We start from the raw sequence: 23,916 nt of genomic DNA, 5'->3' as shown, positions 1-23,916 counted from the left end.
GAACCTGTTGCCATGGTGCCTCAAATCTATTGACTGGCAGGAGGGGGCACTGGGCGGAGCAGTTAAAAACTCACCTGTCTTCAGATCGCCACAGGCACAGCTTCCATGTGCTTCCGACTTCCTCCCCGCGGCGTCCGTCGTCTTGGTTACAAAGCCCCCTCTGATATCACAGGGGGCACTGTTACCAATGCGAGGGACGGCACGGGGAGGAAGCCGGAAGCACATGGAAGCTGTGCCTGGGGTGGTCTGAAGACAGGTGAGTTTTTAACTGCCCGCTCCGCCCAGTGCCCCCTACTACACTAGGGGAAGCTCCCCAAAATGCCCCCAGCAAATCATCTAACAAAGCCAGGCCGGCTCAACATCACCGCCAGCCAGGCCGGCACAGCATCGCCGCACCAGACAATTTTAGATAAAGTTGGTCTGAAATTTCCAACATGTCCAATCTCCAAAAATGGAAAAAAAAAATGGGAAATTCGATCGGATTTATCGATAGAAAAGCTCTCGATTTTTTGGGACAACCAATCAAAATTATCGAATTGGTGGAAAAGTGGATCTTTTAATTGTATGGTGTGATGCCACCTTAAGACTTTTTACATCTGTGACCGACCTCACAAAATGCTCCTATGGAGGAAGGGTCAAAAATTCCCATAAACACTCATACACCTTGTACATGATCACTCCTGTGAGGTGCACTTCTCTGTTTCCGTGCCTTCAGGAGAAGTGCTCTTTATCACACCAAGGCCAATATGCAATTCACTCCTTGGTGGAATTTTCACACCTTCTCATAAAATGCCTTTTAAGCCACCAGCAAGCTGGAAATTATGAAAACAATTTTGAATGTACTTTTTCATCAACTTTTAGGAACTTTTTCATTGTAAAATGATTAAAAGTTATTTTAAAGAGAAGAAGAAAATGATCTCCTTTATCTCCTAGGAGATAGTTCAGGAGAAAAAGTGAATTGGATACGGACCCTTATTCAATTCACTTTTTTCACAGTTTTCTCCTAAATCTCCGAAGTGACATTTTAACACCTTATCAATAAAATGCCTTTCAAGGTACCAGTAAGCAAGAAAATACTAAGAATCATTTTGATAGTACTTTTTCACCTCAACTGCAGAGTGCTGAAAAGTTATTTCAAACAGAAGATGAAAAATGATCCCTTATGAGAAACAGTGAATTGAAAAAGCGCGCTGGACAGAAACGTGTTAGCAGAGGCATAAATGTAACTGCCCATTGGAAGTTCAGTAAGGCTGTGTTCCCACTTGAGCTAAGAACGAACTTTTTTTTTTTTTGTCGTCTGTTCTCCACTCATTGCAAAACTGACAGAGAACGGCTTTTATTTTATATGTTGGGGCCGCTCACATGTGTCAGCCTGCAACAGATCCATTGGCTCTGTTGCAGTAAGCATACCGCACTTATGTGCAGTCCGCGATAATCCAGAAGGAGCCGATGCTTCCAGCAGGACTACAGTGGACCATTGGAGCAGACACTACACTGTCCGCTCCGGTTGGCTGCACGTGATCTGGCACAAGTGGGAATCGAGGCTTAGGGCTCAAACCTACTAGCAGTGTGTTTTGTCATCGTTGCAATTTGAAAATGCTCTCCTATTCACTTGAAAGAGAATCGTGCTTAAATCGTGATCTACATTTTTGGTTCCTACCACAGTTGGTTTGCTGTGGCCAGCCAGGTGCAGATCAGAGACACAAAAAAACAGACAAAAATAGTGTTCTACTTTTGATTTGACACGAGAATAGTTTCTTTGTCCTTTTATTTCTTCACACAGAAGGACGGTATTGCACTTACATGGTTTTAAGATTTCCGTTACTCTTTTCTAAATTACTTCATATACTTATTGCTTCTAGATATATAACAGGGGATTCTTTTAAATAAGGACTACATAGCACACAGACATTCACAAAATGGACAATACTGTGGGAAGGAGGACCTGGTACCAGCCGACTAGATTCACTTATTATTCTGTACATATATAAAAATAATCCTGAGCAGAGGTGACGCCGGCAGCTCAGTGGTCCAGGATCCGAAGGTTTCCAGAAACTATTTTGTTTTCTAGCACAGCACCGGGGGGGATGTCAATTCTATCACCGTGGTTAGCAATGATGATCACTGTGCCCTAAAGAGAGAGAAGAGCAAGATGTTATGATCAGTCTCTACTTATGTCAGTTTCAGCATATTTACAGAGCGGAATCATTCCAGCTGTATTTGTCAGCACACTAGAAAGCAGACTGCATGGAATGATAAGCAGATCAAGTGCAAAGTCAACTCCTCAGAGATTAATATTCTATTAGCCAACAGCTATAATACAACAATGATTTTATTCTGTAAGGCTAATACCATGAAACAGTAACTATATGCAGGGATCTGTGGATGAGGGGTACTGAGTGGAACACCAATGGCTGCAGCAATGAGCTCTGCTGGTGACCACGCTGCCGACTCTCAGCGTCTCCTGAATATCAAAGGAAAATTGTATAAACAACACATAATGGCAACCACGTTCAGGAAGAAAGAGGTTGTGACAAGCGAGATTAGGTGCCTTCTCACCTTTTGTTGGCCAAGAAGATTATTTTAGGGATGGTCAATGAGATGCAAATAATTTTGAGTTGATGCAGCATTAAAGGGCATCCAAGGGGAAAAGAAATGGATGAGAAACAATTTTATTTATTCTCCTCCTAAAAATGACTTTTGAAGACATCCCACAGTTTAATTATAAATTTAAATCTAATTTTTAAGTTATTACTGTTTCATTGTCTCTGCTCAATGACACATTCATTTAAGTATGCCAGAGCTAAAATCTAAGAAATAGTGTCTGTTTTTATCTCTTTCCTGCTCCCAGAAGCCATTTACTGTCAGGAAAATGTTTTATGACTATAATACCTCTTCGGTGAGGGTTACGCTATAGTCTGACCCGGACAGAAACTGTCACTTGCATACCTGATGTTTAACTCTTTCAGGCAAAGAAAGAAAAAAAAAAGGAATGCAGCATAGTTATTTGTGTGCTTGGCACTGTACATACGCATTGTCTATCTCATCATGTCACTCGTTTGTCCTTTAAGCAAATTGTGAATGCAAATGTATGCAGATTAAAAAGGAACCAATCAAATCCTGGTCAGGTAACATTCTATTGATCCATTTTCAAGCTGCATAAATTTGCATACTGCCGCATCGACTCAAAATGATTTACATCTCACTGACCATCCCTAGATCTTCCATCATAAAATCTAGTATGAGAGCAGGGGCCACTTGACGCCACTGATAATGAATGTGGTTAAAAAGACTCTGAAGTCTTCCTATGAGGTTTTTAGTTTAAAAACCTGATTAACCACTTGAGGACCTAGGGCTTTCTACCCCTTAAGGACCGGCCACTTTTTTTCCATTCAGACCACTGCAGCTTTCACGGTTTATTGCTCGCTCATACAACCTACCACCTAAATGAATTTTGGCTCCTTTTCATGTCACTAATAAAGCTTTCTTTTAGTGCTATTTGATTGCTCCTGCGATTTTTACTTTTTATTATATTCATCAAAAAAGACATGAATTTTGGCAAAAAAATGATTTTTTTAACTTTCTGTGCTGACATTTTTCAAATAAAGTAAAATTTCTGTATACATGCAGCGCGAAAAATGTGGACAAACATGCTTTTGATAAAAAAAAACCCATTCAGTGTATATTTATTGGTTTGGGTAAAAGTTATAGCGTTTACAAACTATGGTGCAAAAAGTGAATTTTCTCATTTTCAAGCATCTATGACTTTTCTGACCCCCTGTCATGTTTCATGAGGGGCTAGAATTCCAGGATAGTATAAATACCCCCAAATTACCCCATTTTGGAAAGAAGACATCCCAAAGTATTCACTGAGAGGCATAGTGAGTTCATAGAAGATATTATTTTTTGTCACAAGTAAGCGGAAAATGACACTTTGTGAGAAAAAAAAAAAAGAAAAAAAGTTTCCATTTCTTCTAACTTGCGACAAAAAAAAAATGAAATCTGCCACGGACTCACCATGCCCCTCTCTGAATACCTTGAAGGGTCTACTTTCCAAAATGGGGTCATTTGTGGGGTGTGTTTACTGTTCTGACATTTTGGGGGGTGCTAAATTGTAAGCACCCCTGTAAAGCCTAAAGGGGCTCATTGGACTTTGGACCCCTTAGCACAGTTAGGCTGCAAAAAAGTGCCACACATGTGGTATTGCCGTACTCAGGAGAAGTAGTATAATGTGTTTTGGGGTGTATTTTTACACATACCCATGCTGGGTGGGAGAAATATCTCTGTAAATGACAATTTGTTAATTTTTTTTACACACAATTGTCCATTTACAGAGATCTTTCTCCCACTCAGCATGAGTATGTGTAAAAATACACCACAAAACACATTATACTACTTCTCCTGAGTACGGCAATACCACATGTGTGGCACTTTTTTGCACCCTAACTGCGCTAAAGGGCCCAAAGTCCAATGAGTACCTTTAGGATTTCACAGGTCATTTTGAGAAATTTCGTTTCAAGACTACTCCTCACGGTTTAGGGCCCCTAAAATGCCAGGGCAGTATAGGAACCCCACAAATGACCCCATTTTAGAAAGAAGACACCCCAAGGTATTCCGTTAGGAGTATGGTGAGTTCATAGAAGATTTTATTTTTTGTCAAAAGTTAGCGGAAAATGACACTTTGTGAAAAAACACAATTAAAATCAATTTCCGCTAACTTGTGACAAAAAATAAAATCTTCTATGAACTCGCCATACTACTAACGAAATACCTTGGGGTGTCTTCTTTCTAAAATGGGGTCATTTGTGGGGTTCCTATACTGCCCTGGCATTTTAGGGGCCCTAAACCGTGAGGAGTAGTCTTGAAACGAAATTTCTCAAAATGACCTGTGAAATCCTAAAGGTACTCATTGGACTTTGGGCCCTTTAGCGCAGTTAGGGTGCAAAAAAGTGCCACACATGTGGTATCGCCATACTCGGGAGAAGTAGTACAATGTGTTTTGGGGTGTATTTTTACACATACCCATGCTGGGGGGGAGAAATACCTCTGTAAATGGACAATTGTGTGTAAAAAAATCAAAAGATTGTCATTTACAGAAGTATTTCTCCCACCCAGCATGGGTATGTGTAAAAATACACCCCAAAACACATTATACTACTTCTCCCGAGTACGGCGATACCACATGTGTGGCACTTTTTTGCACCCTAACTGCACTAAGGGGCCCAAAGTCCAATGAGTACCTTTAGGATTTCACAGGTCATTTTTGTTTCAAGACTACTCCTCACGGTTTAGGGCCCCTAAAATGCCAGGGCAGTATAGGAACCCCACAAATGACCCCATTTTAGAAAGAAGACACCCCAAGGTATTCCGTTAGGAGTATGGTGAGTTCATAGAAGTTTTTATTTTTTTGTCACAAGTTAGCGGAAATTGATTTTAATTGTTTTTTTCACAAAGTGTCATTTTCCGCTAACTTGTGACAAAAAATAAAATCTTCTATGAACTCACCATACTCCGTACGGAATACCTTTGGGTGTCTTCTTTCTAGAATGGGGTCATTTGTGGGGTTCCTATACTGCCCTGGCATTTTAGGGGCCCTAAACCGTGAGGAGTAGTCTTGAAACCAAATGTCGCAAAATGACCTGCGAAATCCTAAAGGTACTCATTGGACTTTGGGCCCCTTAGCGTACTTAGGGTGTAAAAAAAAGTGCCACACATGTGGTACCGCCGTACTCAGGAGAAGTAGTATAATGCGTTTTGGGGTGTATTTTTACACATACCCATGCTAAGTGGGAGAAATATCTCTGTAAATGACAATTGTTTGATTTTTTTACACACAATTGTCCATTTACATAGAAATTTCTCCCACCCAGCATGGGTATGTGTAAAAATACACCCCAAAACACATTATACTACTTTTCCTGAGTACGGCGGTACCACATGTGTGACACTTTTTTGCAGCCTAGGTGCGCTAAGGGGCCCAACGTCCTATTCACAGGTCATTTTGAGGCATTTGTTTTCTAGACTACTCCTCGCGGTTTAGGGCCCCTAAAATGCAAGGGCAGTATAGGAACCCCACAAGTGACCCCATTTTAGAAAGAAGACACCCCAAGGTATTCCGTTAGGTGTATGGCGAGTTCATAGAAGATTTTATTTTTTGTCACAAGTTAGTGAAAAATGACACTTTGTGAAAAAAAACCAATAAAAATCAACTTTTGACAAAAAATAAAATCTTCTATGAACTCGTCATACACCTAACAGAATACCTTGGGGTGTCTTTTTTTCTAAAATGGGGTCACTTGTGGGGTTCCTATACCGCCCTGGCATTTTACAGGCCCAAAACCGTGAGTAGTCTGGAAACCAAATGTCTCAAAATGACTGTTCAGGGGTATAAGCATCTGCAAATTTTGATGACAGGTGGTCTATGAGGGGGCGAATTTTGTGGAACCGGTCATAAGCAGGGTGGCCTTTTAGATGACAGGTTGTATTGGGCCTGATCTGATGGATAGGAGTGCTAGGGGGGTGACAGGAGGTAATTGATGGGTGTCTCAGGGGGTGGTTAGAGGGGAAAATAGATGCAATCAATGCACTGGGGAGGTGATCGGAAGGGGGTCTGAGGGGGATCTGAGGGTTTGGCCGAGTGATCAGGAGCCCACACGGGGCAAATTGGGGCCTGATCTGATGGGTAGGTGTGCTAGGGGGTGACAGGAGGTGATTGATGGGTGTCTCAAGGTGTGATTAGAGGGGGGAATAGATGCAAGCAATGCACTGGCGAGGTGATCAGGGCTGGGGTCTGAGGGCATTCTGAGGGTGTGGGCGGGTGATTGAGTGCCCTAGGGGCAGATAGGGGTCTAATCTGATAGGTAGCAGTGACAGGGGGTGATTGATGGGTAATTAGTGGGTGTTTAGGGTAGAGAACAGATGTAAACACTGCACTTGGGAGGTGATCGGACGTCGGATCTGCGGGCGATCTATTGGTGTGGGTGGGTGATCAGATTGCCCGCAAGGGGCAGGTTAGGGGCTTATTGATGGGTGGCAGTGACAGCGGGTGATTGATGGGCGGCAGTGACAGGGGGTGATTGATGGGTGGCAGTGACAGGGGGTGATTGATGGGTGATTGATAGGTGATTGACAGGTAATCAGTGGGTTATTACAGGGGAGAACAGATGTAAATATTGCACTGGCGAATTGATAAGGGGGGGGTCTGAGGGCAATCTGAGCGTGTAGGCGGGCGATTGGGTGGCCGCAAGGGGCAGATTAGGGTCTGATCTGATGGGTAACAGTGACAGGTGGTGATAGGGGGTGATTGATGGGTGATTGATGGGTAATTAGTGGGTGTTTAGAGGAGAGAATAGATGGAAACACTGCGCTTGGGTGGTGATCTGATGTCGGATCTGCGGGCGATCTATTGGTGTGGGTGGGTGATCAGTTTGCCCGCAAGGGGCAGGTTAGGGGCTGATTGTTGGGTGGCAGTGACAGGGGGTGATTGATGGGTGATAGGTGATTGGCAGGTGATTGACAGGTGATCAGTGGGTTATTACAGGGAAGGCCAGATGTAATTAATGCACTGGCGAATTTATAAGGGGGAAGGGGGTCTGAGGGCAATCTGAGCGTGTGGGCGGGTGATTGGGTGCCCGCAAGGGGCAGATTAGGGTCTGATCTGATAGGTAACAGTGACGGTTGGTGATAGGGGGTGATTGATGGGTAATTAGTGGGTGTTTAGAGAAGATAACAGATGTAAACAATACATTTGGGAGGTAATCTGACGGCGGGTTTGCGGGCGATCTAATGGTGTGGGTGGGTGATCAGATTGCCCGCAAGGGGCAGGTTAGGGGCTGATTGATGGGTGGCAGTGACAGGGGGTGACAGGTGGTGATTGATGGGTGATAGGTGATTGGCAGGTGATTGACAGGTGATCAGTGGGTTATTACAGGGAAGAACAGATGTAATTAATGCACTGGTGAATTGATAAGGGGGGGTCAGAGGGCAATCTGAGCGTGTGGGCGGGTGATTGGGTGCCCGCAAGGGGCAGATTAGGGTCTGATCTGATAGGTAAAAGTGACAGGTGGTGATAGGGGGTGATTGATGGGTGATTGATGGGTAATTAGTGGGTGTTTAGAGGAGAGAATAGATGTAAACAATGGATTTTGGAGGTGATCTGATGTCGGATCTGCGGGCGATCTATTGGTGTGGGGGGGTGATCAGATTGCCCGCAAGGGGCAGGTTAGGGGCTGATTGATGGGTGGCAGTGACAGGGGGTGATTGACGGGTGATTGACAGGTGATGGACAGGTGATTGACAGGTGATTGACAGGTGATCAGGGGGGATAGATGCATACAGTACATGGGGGGGGGTCTGGGGGGGGGTCTGGGGAGAATCTGAGGGGTGGGGGGTGATCAGGAGGGAGCGGGGGGCAGGGGGGGGATACAAAAAAAAAAATAGCGTTGACAGATAGTGACAGGGAGTGATTGATGGGTGATTAGGGGGGTGATAGGGTGCAAACAGGGGTCTGGGGGGTGGGCAGGGGGGGTCTGATGGGTGCTGTGGGCGATCTGGGGCAGGGGGGGGGGGGGGGAAATCAGTGTGCTTGGTGCAGACTAGGGTGGCTGCAGCCTGCCCTGGTGGTCCCTCGGACATTGGGACCACCAGGGCAGGAGGCAGCTTGTATAATACACTTTGTAAACATTACAAAGTGTATTATACACTTTGTATGCGGCGATCGTCGGGTTAACATCCCGCCGGCGCTTCCGTATGGCCGGCGGGATGTTGCGGCGGGTGAGCGGCGCCAGGCGGAGGCGGAGGATCGCGTCACTGATGACGCGATCGCTCCGCCCATGCCCCTACAAGGACCGCCGCCAATTGTCAATACGGCGGTCCTTGCGGGGTGCACTTCTCGGCCGCCAATTGTACATACGGCGGTCGGGAAGTGGTTAACATTATAGTCCGACCTAAAATGCCGCAGAACCGCGGCTGAAAACCCCCTCGATCACCCCAAACTCAAGGGGGTACACAGAGGCAACTTCCGCATAGAGGCAGAGCAGCTCTGCCTTTATGCTCGTCAATCAGCGCCGATCGCCGCCTCTCCCCCGCCCCTCTCAGTCTTCCTTCACTGAGCGGGGGAGAGGCGGAGATACGCGCTGATTGACCCGCATAGAGGCGGCAGCAAAATCACGACCAAGAAAGTCGTGGATTTTGCCTGCCCTGTACCCCCGTGAGTTTGGGGTTATCGAGGGGGTTTTCAGCCGCGGTTCTGCTGCGTTTTAGGTCAGACTATAATGTTAATGAGGTTTTTAAAATAAAAACCTCATTTTAAGGAGACTTCAGAGCCTTTTTAACGCTACATCATGTTGGGTCACTAATGACCAACCTCTGTTCTTCAATTGTGGTCTCCGTAGTGTGGAACATTTTACTCTTCCTCCTCCACTTTCCATAGACCAGAACAGGTTACTGATCAGTGCGTCTATACAACAATCACTCATGACAATCTCCAGTTGATAGCAACTGAAAGTATGTACACAGCTTAAAGTGTACCTGTGAGTACACAAAAATGCAAAAGATAGGATAGCTCAGTAGAGCAGAGCCTCTGGATAACCCAGAGGTCTTCCTATCCTCTTTGCCCACAGATTCATTGCTGGGACCCTTCAAACACGGTTGACAAATATGTTCACTTGGCCAGGTTCCCATCCATGCAATGATGGCCTGCGCCTGCAGTTGCAGCTTTTTTTCCCCTGTGCTGCTGCAACAGACGGTTGTAGAGTGACAGGATTGAAGCTGTGAAGAAGAGGGTCCCGGTGATCAGCAGTGGGATGCAGGCTAGGAGAAGCCTTGAATCATCCAGAGACTTCCCTTTACTGACGTAAGTATCAAACTTTTGCTTTATTTTTCCCCACAGGTTTACTTTAAAAGGGTGAAATTATCATTATGATGAATTATTTTTGCCACACAGCGGAATTCAGAGCTATAGATTTGGGAGAGGCAACATTACTTATGCATGAGGTTATATAACTGTTCCTAGAAGTGCTCCAGGACCACCACTGGGAGGAATACACCCGTCTCAGCCTTGCCTGGAGACAGTGATCACATGACGACAAAATACAAAGCCAATCAAATAACTTAATAGTGGGGAAAAATAAAAGCTCCAGCTGGTTTGTGATGCCACATTAAGGACCAGTGGAGAAGCTAGGGGGGTCAAAAAGGCAGCACAAATGTCAACTTTTACAGGCAAAGTCAAAATCTGCATAGTTCAGCATAGTTTCCACTGCAGGTAAAGTCAAATTATGCATTTTTCATTTGGACTGCCCACGGCTGTGAAAGGTGCTCATTAGTGATAAGACTAGCTGGACTCCCCTACCCAGTGCTCTGTCAGTGCTAGCTGTACCCCCCTCCACAGTGCTCTGTCAGTACTAGCTGTACCCCCCTCCACAGTGCTCTGTCAGTACTATCCATACTCTTCCCCCCTCCCCCCCATCCGCAGTGCTCGGTCGGTGCTAGCCATACTCCAATCCTCAGTGCCGCCAGTGCTGGTTGTACTCCCGTCCTCAGTGCTCTGTTAGTGCTAGCTGTACTCCCCTCCTCAGTGCTCTGTCAGCACTAGCTGTACTCCCCTCAGTGCTCTGCCAGTGCTAGGCATACCCCCCTCCACAGTGCTATGTCAGTACTAGCCATACTCTTCCCCCCCAGTGCTGGTTGTACTCCCCTCCTCAGTGCTCTGTCAGTACTAGCCATACTCTCCCCCTCCCCCCCAGTGCTCTGTCGGTGCTAGCCGTACTCCCCTCCTCAGTGCTGGTTGTACTCCCCTCCTCAGTGCTCTGTCGGTGGGTTGCTCAGGTGGTGATAGAGCTGTAATGGAGGAAGCTTCAGTAGCTGCATAATGCAAATTCATTGCTAAAGAGTGACTTGCCGTTTTCTTAAATGATTTCTCAAGAAATAAAGTACACCTGGATTGAAGACACTCAAATCTAGCTTTGGTAAGTGAGAGTAATAACACACTGTTTCTTGCTAAGTGGCTTGGACAAATTCCTATGTAGAATGCAGACCAGGAAAGGTAGAGTGGTGGGATGACCATTGTGCATATTCTCTCACTCCCTAGCATTAAATGTGACTGACAAGTGCTGTAAGAGTAAAGGCTTGCGTTGGCTCAGCCCCATGCCGATCAGACGGAAAGATGACTGTGTGGGTGGTGAGAGCTCTGTACAGAACGCTCGGCATGACTTCACACTTGTCATCGCACAGGAGAGCGCCTAACACATGAGGTCACTGTGGTCATTCTGACTGAATTGCTCTGAAGAGGCTAAAATGGGTTATGAAAGCATTTTCTCCAGAACAGAGTGTGCTTGTCATTTTTTCCATAAAACCGGTGGAATATTCATATATTGCTTTGAAGTTGTGCTCACTTCCCAGGAGAATTTCTGCAAGTACACAACACTCACTTCTCTCAAAATGTGTGTTTTGTTACTTTATGTCAGGGGCATTGCTAGAGCCTGGCACTGGGGGCATGTGCCCTGTGACTGTAGTCATGTGCCCTGAGTCTTTAACAGCCACAGCCCAGCAAGAGCTGTAAATGAACTTTGTCTTATATCTGTCACAAGGAAACCCAATCCCCTGGCATGATCATCATCTATCATGGGCAGAAACATGGCTGTAATGCTCTGCAGTTGCAGTAAAGTGACATCACTTTAAAGGACAACTGTAACTAGAGGGATAGCAAGGCTGTCATATGTATTTCCTTGTAAACAATACCAGTTGTCTGGCAGCCCTTCTAGTCTATTTGGCTGCTGTAGTGTCTGAATCACACCAGAAACAAGCATGCAGCCAATCTTGTCAGATCTGACAGTAACGTCAGAAACACCTGATATGCTGCAAGCTTGTTAAGGGTCTATGGCTAATAGTATTAGAGCCTGAGGATTAGCAGGAGAGACAGGCAACTGGTATTGTTTAAAAAGGAAATAAATATGGCAGCCTCCATATTCCTCAGTTGTCCTTTACGTCTTTCAATTGAAGATTCACTAGGGATCTTCTTCCCATACCACACATGCATTTAGCTGTAGTTGAGAGAGGAGATGGTGCTGAAAGATTAAATTATACAGATACTGCAAATAAAAAAACCTGCACCCACCACTCGCTTTACCTCCCATAGCGAGATGTGAGGCCTAGCTATGTCATGCTCGCAGCAAGTGTGGCAAATTAAAACAGAGCCAACACTATATGGTCATGAGTCATTTACTTTGAAATGACAGCAACTGTCTAGCTTTTGCTTTTATTTTTGACCATAATCTCTGTGGTGTGTTTAAGGTTGTCCCAAGTCTTGGGGAATCATAGCGAGGATGCTGCTTTATGGGATACTGCACTGGTACGCGTGGAAAACTCTCTGAGCTGCCCATTCTTTGCTGTCTGCAACCCCCCCATGCCCCCTTCCACCACCATCCCTTTCTTCTCCAAGCAAGTCTGTAGTGAGAGGAATAAAGAGGTTTCCATTACCTGCCCTATGAGATCTCCAGATAGACATTTTTTTGAACTTGGCTAAAGGTACAGTAAACAATAGCAAAAACAGAAAATGGTATTCAGATCTGAAGGAAAACGGTCAGAAGTAATAACATCCCAGGAAATTATCCATACACTCTGAGGTTAGGGACCTCTAGGTTCTGACAAAGGCTGCATTTAGAGCAGCCAAAGTGGCAACGCCATACACAGCTCACTGTGTCCAATGAAGCAATGCTGGCATCTCCACCCCAACCTATTATTATGCCCTAACTAGAGTAAGTAGTCCCTTCTGAGCATGGTGCATTGTACAGGTTTATAGGCACATTGCCAGGTACAATGGGATTCCCCATATAAGGATCACTTGTCAGCCATTGGTGAGTTTATTCTGTAACCATTTACCCTGTTTTTGATCAGAACTGTAAAATACTTCCAGGCATCTGATCAAGCCCTTGTGACCGAGGGACAACGGCACAGCACAGCATGCTGGATCTCTCATTGATGCCCTGTGGCCTCCATATACACGCTAGATTCTCAGCAGAGGTGTTCCAGACCATCCACTTTGGCCAAGAACCATGTAATGTGTGTACAAGGCTTGACGTAATGTTATACAGCCATGCAGCACTTGCAGCAGTGTGGAACATGGGAATGTCTGTTGACAAGCTCAGCACAGGTCTCTCTCACCTTCAATGCAACATTTTTCCCAAAAGTCACGTCTCCAGACACCGTGAGGTGATCCAGCTCCAACATGTCTGGGATGTTTTCAAACCTCCTCAGGTAGTCTTGTACCTAGAGGAAAAAACAAAGAAAGCAATGGATTAATTGTGTCTCTAAAAACAAGCATTCCAATGTGAATATGTACAACACATTACTATATAAAATATTTGCCACTGTAAGAATTTAAATACAGTCCAAAAACAAGCACAACCCCCCCCCCCCCCCTTCCTACTAAAGGTTGACTAGATTATAGACTGCTTTTGCTTTGCTAGCGCCAGCTGGTTCCCCGTCAACTGTGCCATGCCTCCTGCCTATAACATCAAAGAATGGTGACCTAGCACAGAAGGGAGGGGGGATTACACTGAATACATAAAATGCAATGGGTATGTCCTCCAACACCTTGTGAGCGTACCACCCTGGCATAGGGCAAAAGAAAAAGCACAATAAGTTTACTGTTATACAGAGACACCAATATAGCCTATTACAGACAGGCATGCCAAAGACCAGCAGGATCAGAGACCACATTAAATTTGTGTAGTCCGGGTTTTAAAAAACAAAATTGGCATGGACTTCAACAAGAAAATAGCACAACCATCTCTCCACCCCCCCCCCCCCCCCAAAAAAGGAAGATACTAATGGTTGACTAGATTATAAACTGCTTTGCTAGTGCCAGCTGGTTCCCCCATCAACTGTGCCATGTCTCCTGCCTATAACATCAAAGAATGGTGACCTAGCACAGAAGGGGGGGCCATTACACAGAGTACATAAAGTGCATTGGGTATGTCCTCCAACACTTTCATGTAGTGAGCATCTAGAAAATGTTGTCCTGTGCTTGAAAGCACAATTAGAATAATAAAATGAATGATGCCTTGAATAAGCTTAGACCACGAGACCCATCACACAACAACCCTATCATTGCACTGTCACCTTAGTGAAGGAGCTGCCTAGCTTCACAAGGGGCACTGTAGGAAACTCTCTCTTCTCACTCATGGTCAGCGAGCCGGCATTCAAGCTGTACAGGTTGGACATGACCAGCAGCAAGTCGGAACTGGTTTTGACTGGCAAGAATCGGCTTCGAGGAACATTGATGCCAAGCGAATTCTCAAAACTTTTGACAGCAGCACCCACAGCAGTCTCCAGCTGGATGACGTTTAGCCCACCATCTAAGGTCTGAAAAAAACGAAAGAACTGGTCAGGTTTTCGCTGATATTTCCCTCCAGGTTGCTCGAATAACATTTAATTGCTTTACTGATTATTTCTTGGTGAAAGAAGAGAGAGAGAAAACAAGAAGAGTTTACCTTAGGATTAACTATGATTTCCATGTCAATGGCGTTGGCTTCTTGTAACCGTTTGATAGCCGGCAAGGAAATCCACAAATTATTTGTGTTGAAGATCTTAAATTTAGACACAGATTTAAATTCATCCACATGCGGTTTGGGTACTTGTGCAATTTCCACCAATCGCAGCTTTCCTTCATATTGTGTGAGCGTACCACCCTAGCATAAGGAAAAACAAAAAGCACAATAAGTTTACTGTTATAGAGACACCAATATAGCCTATTACAGACAGGCATGTCATAGACCAGCAGGATCAGGGACCACATTACATTTGTGTAGTCCGGGTTTAAAAAACAAAATTGGCATGTATGGGCTGTAAATAAGTTTCTTTAGTCTGGTCAAACAACCCCCGAATACTGACAAAAGCACAAATCACGCATACGCGCTTTAAATTATTATTTAAAAAATACCCATACATCACAGAAGGGTTCACGGTTCATTATCCGGTTTCTCATTAATGAATAAATATTTGCTTTCAGTACTAAAGTTCATATTTGCCATGGACTGAAGTGACTATTAAAGAGACACAAGCATTACCATGCTAATATAGAATAGAATATATATTGTGCACGGCAATATTACCTTTACTTCCGCATGCAGCACCACAAGTTACACCAGAAGCGCCGCTCGCGGTACTCAAGTAGCATGACCATTGCTACGGTAATGCGGTTTACTCACAATAACGCTTGTTAGTACCATGCGACACTGTAGCAACGGTTGCGCTACTGGTGTAACTCGTGGTGCTGCATGCGGAAATGAAGTCAATATTGCTCTCTGCTATGTGTGTACCTCAGTGTTACTGATGTTTGATGAATCAACACCTTTGATACAATGTAAAATAGTCAGTGTTCAGCTTGTATAACAGTGTCAATTTACTGTCCCATCAAAATGACAACACACAGCCATTAATGTCTAAACCACTGGCAAGAAGAGTACACCCCTAAGTGGAGAATGTCAAATTGTGTCCTAAGTGTCAATATTCACCATTTTATGTCAGCGAGGTAGCCCATGGCCTGAAGAGGGCTGGAGGAAGCCACAGGTAAGTATCAATGATTTTAATCACCTAGTTTCAGGTTTCCTTTAAATTTTAGTCATCTGGTTTAATCCCACAGAAGAGCTATTGTAGATCAGATTGCTGGTATTGTTTATGCTGGCTATTGAAACGAGATGTCATAAAACCACCAAATCACAGCTTGATGCTTAAAGGGAACCAGAAGTGAGAGGGATATGGAGGCTGACATTTCCTTTTAAACAATGCTACTTGCCTGGCTGTCCTGCTGATCCTCATATGTTTAGCCATAAACCCTGAACAAGCATATGCACATTAGGTACTCTGACTTGAAGTCTGACTAGATTAGCTGCATGCTTGTTTCAGACACCGATACCAAACAGACCAGTAGTACTGCCAGGCAACTGAGATTGTTTATAAGGAAATCAATATGGCAGCAACCATATTCCCCTTACTTCAACTTCCCTTCAAAGGCTGTGTAAACTGACCAGTCAGAGTGCTGACCTGTGTCCACTACAGAAAGTACCTTCCATAGGTATGGATATCCCAACAAAGGGAAAAGGTGGCCTGGTCTGTTGATTGCCATCCCCTTGGCCTCATTCCCCACATCTCAATCCAATTACATATCTCTAGGATATGCTGGAGAAATAAAGGTGCCCATGCATCTAGTGATTTTGCCACCATCCAATTCGATAAATTTATCAAACTGGATGAAAATTGCCACTACAATATCTCCACCGGATTGATGACTCGATTGATTTTGGACTGGAATTGTTCTGTCCAACGTGGTCAATTGGGTGTACGGTGGTAATGGTAGGCGATATCCCAACGTTTCATGTACGTTGGCTGCTGTCCCCACAAATCTAAAGTGTACCTCCCCAGGTGCCCATTTGCAGTATAAATTCTCACCCGTCCCACTGGCGCGACTCCCAGCCTTCACCACTGCCTCCCCTGGTAGTGTGTGACACCCCCCTCCCTCCCACGTTCCACGCACCAAGTGGTGGAACTCATGGTAACAGTGGACATGTGGGTGATGGCGGATGGAGTTGGGAGTCGTGCCAGAGGGACAGGCGAGAATTTACACTGGCTAAACATTACTTCTTTTTCAATAACATGGCTTTTCATGTCATGAGACTTGAAAGTAAAAGCTAGCTGAAGTGCACTATAAAGCGATGTTTGTGATTAAAACAATTTGCAAATCTTGAATAAGCTTCAGGACATTCTGAGGTGGCCCTTATTAAGCAGCCTCCACAGATGGATCAGATGTTGCTCAGATTAGTCCTTGTGTTGTACGGTTCCGGCTGTACACTTTTTCAATTTTATAAACATTTTTTCCTGTTTCAGTTTTTTTTTCAATCTCTTTATAGAAATGTAAATATTGCATAATATGTATAGTGTGCAGTAACATTATTGATTTGTGGTTAGTATTAACTGGTGCACTGCAGCCTCGTCTGTCCTACTCTTGCGCTATACATACTCTTGGTTTTCAACATATAATCTGACTGCCGGCAATCTGTTAGTAAGACATTCATACAATAGAACGCTGGAGATGATCATCAATGAGGGGATTCTGGGAAATGGCGTTCTCGGGAGGACTATTGTTTTTCGAACGCAGATGTGACAAATATTCTCAGAAAGAACCAATCCCAGGATATGCTAATATGACATTCTCATAATTCCACTTGTGTTTTCTCATATATAGTGAGACTTAGAGCTCTTCTGCTGGCCGTACAATGTAATGCTAAGCCAGAGATATGGCGGAGGCTACTCTTGTACTTGGGAAGATCATCATCAAGAAATCTTCATAAGAACGTTGGCAAAGAGGCAACACTAAGTGAAAACATACGATCCATTCAGAGAATAAACATTTGGGATAAGATTTGTTAACACTAAGGCAATATATCCAGCTTCTAACATGCCTGCACATGTAAGAGCAGGAAATTCTCTGGTCAAGGGTCAGAATCAGCCCTTTAACTTTGGAGGAACCCTTCCAATCATTTTCCAATCTCAGGGAACTCCCCTATAAAAGTTTCAGATGAGTGTTGGCAGTAGGGGTTATTTTGCAGGAGGTGTGGTGTTTATAAGTGGACGTGGTTAAACTTTTCTTATCCCCATTCCATGTGCCTCCTTTACAGTGCGCCGATATCATGCAGGGGTACCAAGCAAGTAGATCTGTTACTTTCCCTCCACCAGCCTAACAAACAAACAAACACCCCTTCCTGAAGCATACATTCAAAAAGAGCACTGGGAAATTTGAGGAGCTGGATGAAACAAACAGTAGAATATCCCATTATCACTTTACCTGACTTTTCAAACTAACCCTCTCCCCCTGCCTACTCCATATACCGAAGCAGGTCATTTCAGCGCACTGCTGGGCTGATCTGGGCTCTGCCATAGACATAATGATGTCATGCCTAGAGTGGCACCGCAGGATTTAAAGTGTAATTCGCATACCTACTCCTAATACTAAACCCCCCCGCCTACTCCTAATACTAACCCTGCCCCCAGCTACTGCTAATACTAAACATCCTCCTACCTACTCATGATACTAACCCTCCCCTAGCTACTCCACTTTTAGCTGGGCTGCACCCAGCTAGTTTTGGTGACCACCTGGCTGTCATTGGCTCACCTCCTCCTATGCTGTAAGCAGAGTTGCTCACAGAAGTACTGGCCCTATATTCGGTCATCTCGCCCCACCCAGCTACTTTTCAATGCCTCCGCCTACTTACTCCTACTACTACCCCCCCCCCCCACACACACACACACACACACCTATCTACTCCTAAATACTCCCCCTGCTACTCCTAATACTAACCATCCTCATACCTACTCCTAACACTAACCCTCCCCCTGGCTACTCCTAATACTAACCCCCCCACCTACTCCTAATACTAACCCCCCACCTACTCCTAATACTAACCCTCCATCTACCTACTCCTAATACTAACCCCCCCCCCACCTACTCCTAATACTAACCCCCCACCTACTCCTAATACTAACCCTCCATCTACCTACTCCTAATACTAACACCCCACCTACTTCTAATACTAACCCTCCATCTACCTACTCCTAATACTAACCCTCCCTCTAGCTGCTCCTAGCACTAACACTCCCCCTACCTGCTCCTAGCACTAATCCTCCCCCTACCTGCTCCTAGCACTAACCCTCCCCCTACCTGCTCCTAGCACTAACCCTCCCCCTACCTGCTCCTAGCACTAACCCTCCCCCTAGCTACACCTAACACTAACACTCCCCCCACCTACTCCTTATACTAACCCTCCCCCTACCTGCTCCTAGCACTAACCCTCCCCCCACCTACTCCTAATACTAACCCTCTTCCTACCTGCTCCTCCTCCTCCTGGAATAACCTGTATGAGACAGTGACATGTAAGGAAATCACTGGAAGCCTTGACACTCCTCAACGCTGTCTCTGTCACAACTCTGGGTCAATGAAATGCTGGTGTTTGTTCCCATAAGTCAACATGTTGTAACAGGTCATCAGTCAGTGACACGCGGTTACCCAATTTCTCCCCAGCCTTTGTCAAGTTTGCCAAGTCAGACAACAAATATACTCACTATAAAAAGGTTGCCAAAGATAATATTGGCCTAAGGGACAGGAGGAAACGCTGAAAAGGTATCGCTCATAATTCCCCTCTGCGCCGTTGTCCACGTGGAGTACAGCTGTGACTTATGCAAGTCCTTGCCAGGCTTTCTATGAAATACTAATGTATACATTGGCCATACAAGTGCTCTCTGTGGAACGTAACATTCTTTACAACACTGCATGACGGTACATCTCTTGTAAAATGAATTTTAGGGTTCCTGCATGTTGGAGAATGGCGGTGTCCTAACACAGGCATTCTAATACTCTGAGCAATATGACGCTGAGAGAACCTGAAGTGAGAGGGATATGGAGGTTGACATATTTATTTCCTTTTAAAGAATGCACATTGCCTGGCTCACTTACTGATCCTTGGCCTCTAATACTTAGCCATAGACCAGGAACAAGCATGCAGATTAGACGTTTCTGACAAAAACCTGACAAGATTAGCTGCATGCTTGTTTCAGGTGTGTGATTCAGACACTACTGATGCCAGAGAGATCAGCAGGACTGCCAGGCAACTGGTATTGTTTAACCTGTAGCCAACGGCTCCACACCAAGTGGCGTGAATGCGGTGGCAGCCCTAGGACCGCACAATGCCAACCGGCGTGAAGTCCTGGATGCGCGCGCATCCGCGCTTGAATGACGGCGCTCCGCACCGTCATCAGTCTCCCAGCAGCGATCGCTAGGAGACCGTTAGACAGCGAAACCATGGTTTCCATGGTATAGCACTGTGATCTACGGCAGCGCTGTACTGGGGACAGCCCCCCTGGGTGGCAGAGAAGCCATCCGCTGTCATAGGCGGAAGCCTATGACAGCCGATCGCTCTTACTGGCTGTCGGGGGAAGGGAGGGTGGGTGGGAAAAAAATAGGGATATTAAAAAAATAAATTTATAAACAAATAAAAAAAAAAAAAAACATGCCTGCAGTGATCAGAGCCCACCAACAGAAAGCTCTGTTGGTGGGCAGAAAGGGGAGAGGGGATCACTTGTGTGCTGAGTTGTATGGCCCTGCAGCGAGCCTTTAAAACTGCAGTGGCCTAATTTCTAAAAAATAGCCTGGTCACTAGTGGGGTGTAAGCCTATGGTCCTTAAGGGGTTAAAAGGAAATATATATATATGGCAGCCTCAATATCCTAAGAAACAGGTAAGATGAGTGATTGAAACTATAGCAGAGAGATTATTATTTAGCATGTGTATTGCACTGACATTCTATGCAGCACTTTTACAGAGTGTATATAGTATTGTCACTAACTGCCCCACAGAGAGGCTCACAATTGAATCCCTCCTTACGTCCATCGTAGTCTAGGGCCAAGGGAAGCCAGTTCTGGTAACTTCTGTATGTTTTGGGGATAAAGTCTTGTAGAATGTCTTTAATCTTTAGCTATGCATCAGATTTTGCACAAAGCTGGAAACCCCTAGATTGTTCTACAGGTTAAATACTAGGTATTCCAGCATCAGATAAGCTTGTATATCAATACCACTGCTGTCTGGTCTATGTCTGGGTCACTAACCTGAGTCTTCTATATAAAGTGACTTTACAAGTCATGAGAGCACCCACTGTCACTCCATTCACTTCCAGTCTCTACAGTATAACTTTCTTACACATTCCTTACATAAGACCATAACAAAACATATTAAAGTCCACCCAAGCCCACAGCAGTTATTGTAGTTTTTGGCTCAGGTGTGGTCACTACTTGTGGTTACTTAGTCCCTTTGTGACACCTTGAGCCCTTGGTGTCACCGTGACAGGAAGTAACCTACCTAGCTGCAATTATGCTCTACGTTTAGAATTCTACAGTCTAAAGGTGGCCATACATCAGATCTGATTATTATTATAATTGGATTAGATGAAGTACCGCCAAGAGCATGCCCGATCGACGATGCAACCAATTTCAGGCCGAAATTGGTCACATGTATCGATCAGACATGCTGGAAGATGTAGCTCGTAAAAAGCATGTGATATCGGGACAAGTGACTGACCCTACCCGCTCCCCCCCCCCCCCCGCCCCTTCCGGGATTTGTCCCCCCAATGTAAAATGTGCCTTTACCAGTCCATGTCTACAGCTGGCTTCAAGCTCTGTACTCTACTCCATAGTCTGCATACACGTACTTTACATGATTGCCGGCGTAACGTGGAGACGTGACGTCACATGCACCCACGTATATGCCGGCAACCACATGGGGTGTGTGTAAGCAGACAGACCATGGAGCCACCGACAGGTATAGTATACTGCATGGGGCACATTTTACATTAGGGGAAACAGCGACGGGGGCAGCATCACAAGGACGATTCTCGAGATATTTCCTGCTGAAAATGATTGGGAATCAGTGTGTGGTGTATGGGGAGGAAACAGATCTCTTTCCGATCACATTCAATCAGAGAGAGACCTGTCTCTTGGTCGATTAGCCCGTAGTATTTAGTGGGTTTAGTATGTGTAGGGGGTCATGTGAACTAGATCCATGTAGGACTAAGTGCTCTTCGACGTGCTTTAGGGATAGCTACAAAAGCAAATCTCTCTTCCAGTAGTATATAAAGTGGTCATGTGTTAGTGCTGTAAAACTCTGCTCATTTTCCTGGAATGGACATGAATAAAAGCTGCATCTCTCCACAGAGATAACAGACTAATGCTAACGTCTCATTCTTGCAGCTGGAAAGAGTGTAAAAATGAAAGCTGTTCTTTCCTTCTCATCTCTGGGTTACTAAGTGAACTTTTACGACCAGTAAAAAGATACTCCATGTTTGTAAATGCTACAATAAATAGGTATAAACATAAATGCCTCTTACGTATATATACAAGTGTGTGACGCAGGCGCCAGTTTACTATAAAGTCCATACACACCTTTGACGTTTGTTACCTGAGACAACCATTTGTGACCCCCTTACCCGCAGTGTGTGCAGGTGTCACCCGCAGGTTATGCTGGGAAACCCAATTGCTACTGTCCTTTCCCACTGTAACTCTCTCCTGCTCTTCCTAACCCAATCCTCTCCATAAGACAGAACACTCGGATTGGCAGACATCCGAGCAGCATGCCTGTACAGTGACAGGCTGTCCGTAATATTGGCAGATGTGTACTGGGCCTAAGCCATTGGTTGATCTGCAGACCTGAGTAATATAAACACTCAAAGCCTAATTCAATGATACAAACAAACCTGCTATTGGAACAAACAACAATAAAAAGATGAGACCAGGCCTGCTGGCAGAGTTTATACTAATACTGATTATGCTATAGCATTTTCCATGGTAGTTTCAGATGTAAAATTACGGTAGATTAGACATAATGCATGTGTGGTCCAATGAAATTAAATATTCCTGAAGAGTCAATAAAGCAGTAGCTCAGGGAACACTTTATGAATGCATTCAGTGGCAGTAGTATTTTTTTCCTGATTTGTAGTAAAAAGTACCTGGTGCAGCAGTTGGTTGTTGCTGGTCAGTACAGGTACATTCAGCCTCTATTATTGATAACAATGGGTAATCATTGGGTGGCACACAGTTTGAGTGCCATGTCATCAACAGGTGCCTGCTCATGAGTGCTATCCTTGGCACCAGGATTGCTGCAGGACAATGGTCTGGGCGCCAGACCCTGAAGACAAAAAATGCATAATAAATGGTGAGCACTAGTTAGGGTTAGGCATAGATTAAGACGCAAAGGGTTAGGGAACAGGGTAGGTGGAGTTTAGCTTTAGTTCTCAAGGTTAGAGGGTAAAGCATCAGAAAGGGGAAATGGAAAGGGAAAGGTAAGGGTTAGGTATCAGAAAGTGGTTAATATTAAGCAGGTTAGATATTGGGGAGAGGATGTGTGGTGCTTGAGTGATAAACAGGTGAAGATGAGCAGACACCTATGGGAAGAAGCCTGTCCATTGTGGGCAGGATGTCTGCCCTCCTACTACCTCTTTCATGGCATCAGAACTCGTGTCTACCCTATAGGCTAGCAACTTGTCCATACAGTCTCGGCCATGAACTGTCGCCTGAAGCATAGAGTCCCGATCCCTGCCAGACAACAGCAACAAAAGTGTGTATGAGGCTTTTGTCTCAATCCAATTCCTTGCTGTCACAAGAAAGTAGTGGATAGGATATGTTCGTGGTTGTGCTCCCCTCCATGTACGAGTGTGACCATACTGCACATGAGCAAGCAGGAGCACGATAGCTCCTTTGTGACACTGTACAGTTACGGCCACACTCACGCATGCACAGTAGGGTCACGCTTGTACACAGAGGCTGTGAAGAGGAAGAGAATCCCGGCCAGCAGCAGTGGGGTTGAGGAGGATGCAGGAACACTCTGGAGCATCCACAGGCTTCTAACTACTTCAGGAAGTATCTAACTTTTTTGTTCTAGGAACTTACAGGTTTGCTTTAATGTGGACTACCTCCATAGTGTATGTCCAAAGAACACATTCACTCAGATTTGTATAATACCAGCATATTCCATTGCAAAGACACAAACTACTGTACATACTTTCATGCTACAAGCAGGAGTGACAGGGATGATGCACAGCCATACCGCACACCTGGTAGGAGGTGCATAGCAAAAAAGGCAAAGAAATTAACAGCTATACTGTGTGATGTATATGAAGGGATGGCCCTTGTCCATATAAGCATATGGTCTAGGAAATAAAGGGTTAAATATGAAAGGGTGACAAGTACACAATTTCCAGGTCATCTTATAGGCTCACCTGAGGAGAGTTCTGAGGTCACATTTAAAGGACAACTGTAACCAGAGGGATATGGAGGCTGCCATATTTATTTCCTCTTAAACAATACCAGTTGCCTGGCAGCC

General features: G+C 44.9%; 1 protein-coding gene across 4 annotated transcripts in view; it reads right to left on the bottom strand.

Annotated features, from left to right (window-relative positions):
* Positions 1–1,726: 1,726 nt before the first annotated feature.
* The window catches only part of UGP2 (UDP-glucose pyrophosphorylase 2), a 177,762-nt gene continuing 155,572 nt past the window's right edge, over positions 1,727–23,916 (bottom strand). For all 4 annotated transcript variants that reach the window (XM_068232360.1, XM_068232362.1, XM_068232359.1 and 1 more), the window contains exons 7-10: positions 14,490–14,687; positions 14,119–14,361; positions 13,159–13,263; positions 1,727–2,131 (exon numbers count right to left, since the gene is read on the bottom strand). In XM_068232360.1, the coding sequence (XP_068088461.1) occupies positions 2,024–2,131; positions 13,159–13,263; positions 14,119–14,361; positions 14,490–14,687 (654 nt within the window). In that variant the 3' untranslated portion in view covers positions 1,727–2,023. The remainder of the gene's footprint in view (positions 2,132–13,158; positions 13,264–14,118; positions 14,362–14,489; positions 14,688–23,916) is intronic.

Source organism: Hyperolius riggenbachi, chromosome 4, assembly GCF_040937935.1.
Source record: "Hyperolius riggenbachi isolate aHypRig1 chromosome 4, aHypRig1.pri, whole genome shotgun sequence".
In the NCBI taxonomy this organism is placed as follows: Eukaryota; Metazoa; Chordata; class Amphibia; order Anura; family Hyperoliidae; genus Hyperolius; species Hyperolius riggenbachi.
The sequence above is the reverse complement of the archived record's forward strand: the minus strand, read 5'-3'. Positions and strand labels throughout refer to the sequence as shown.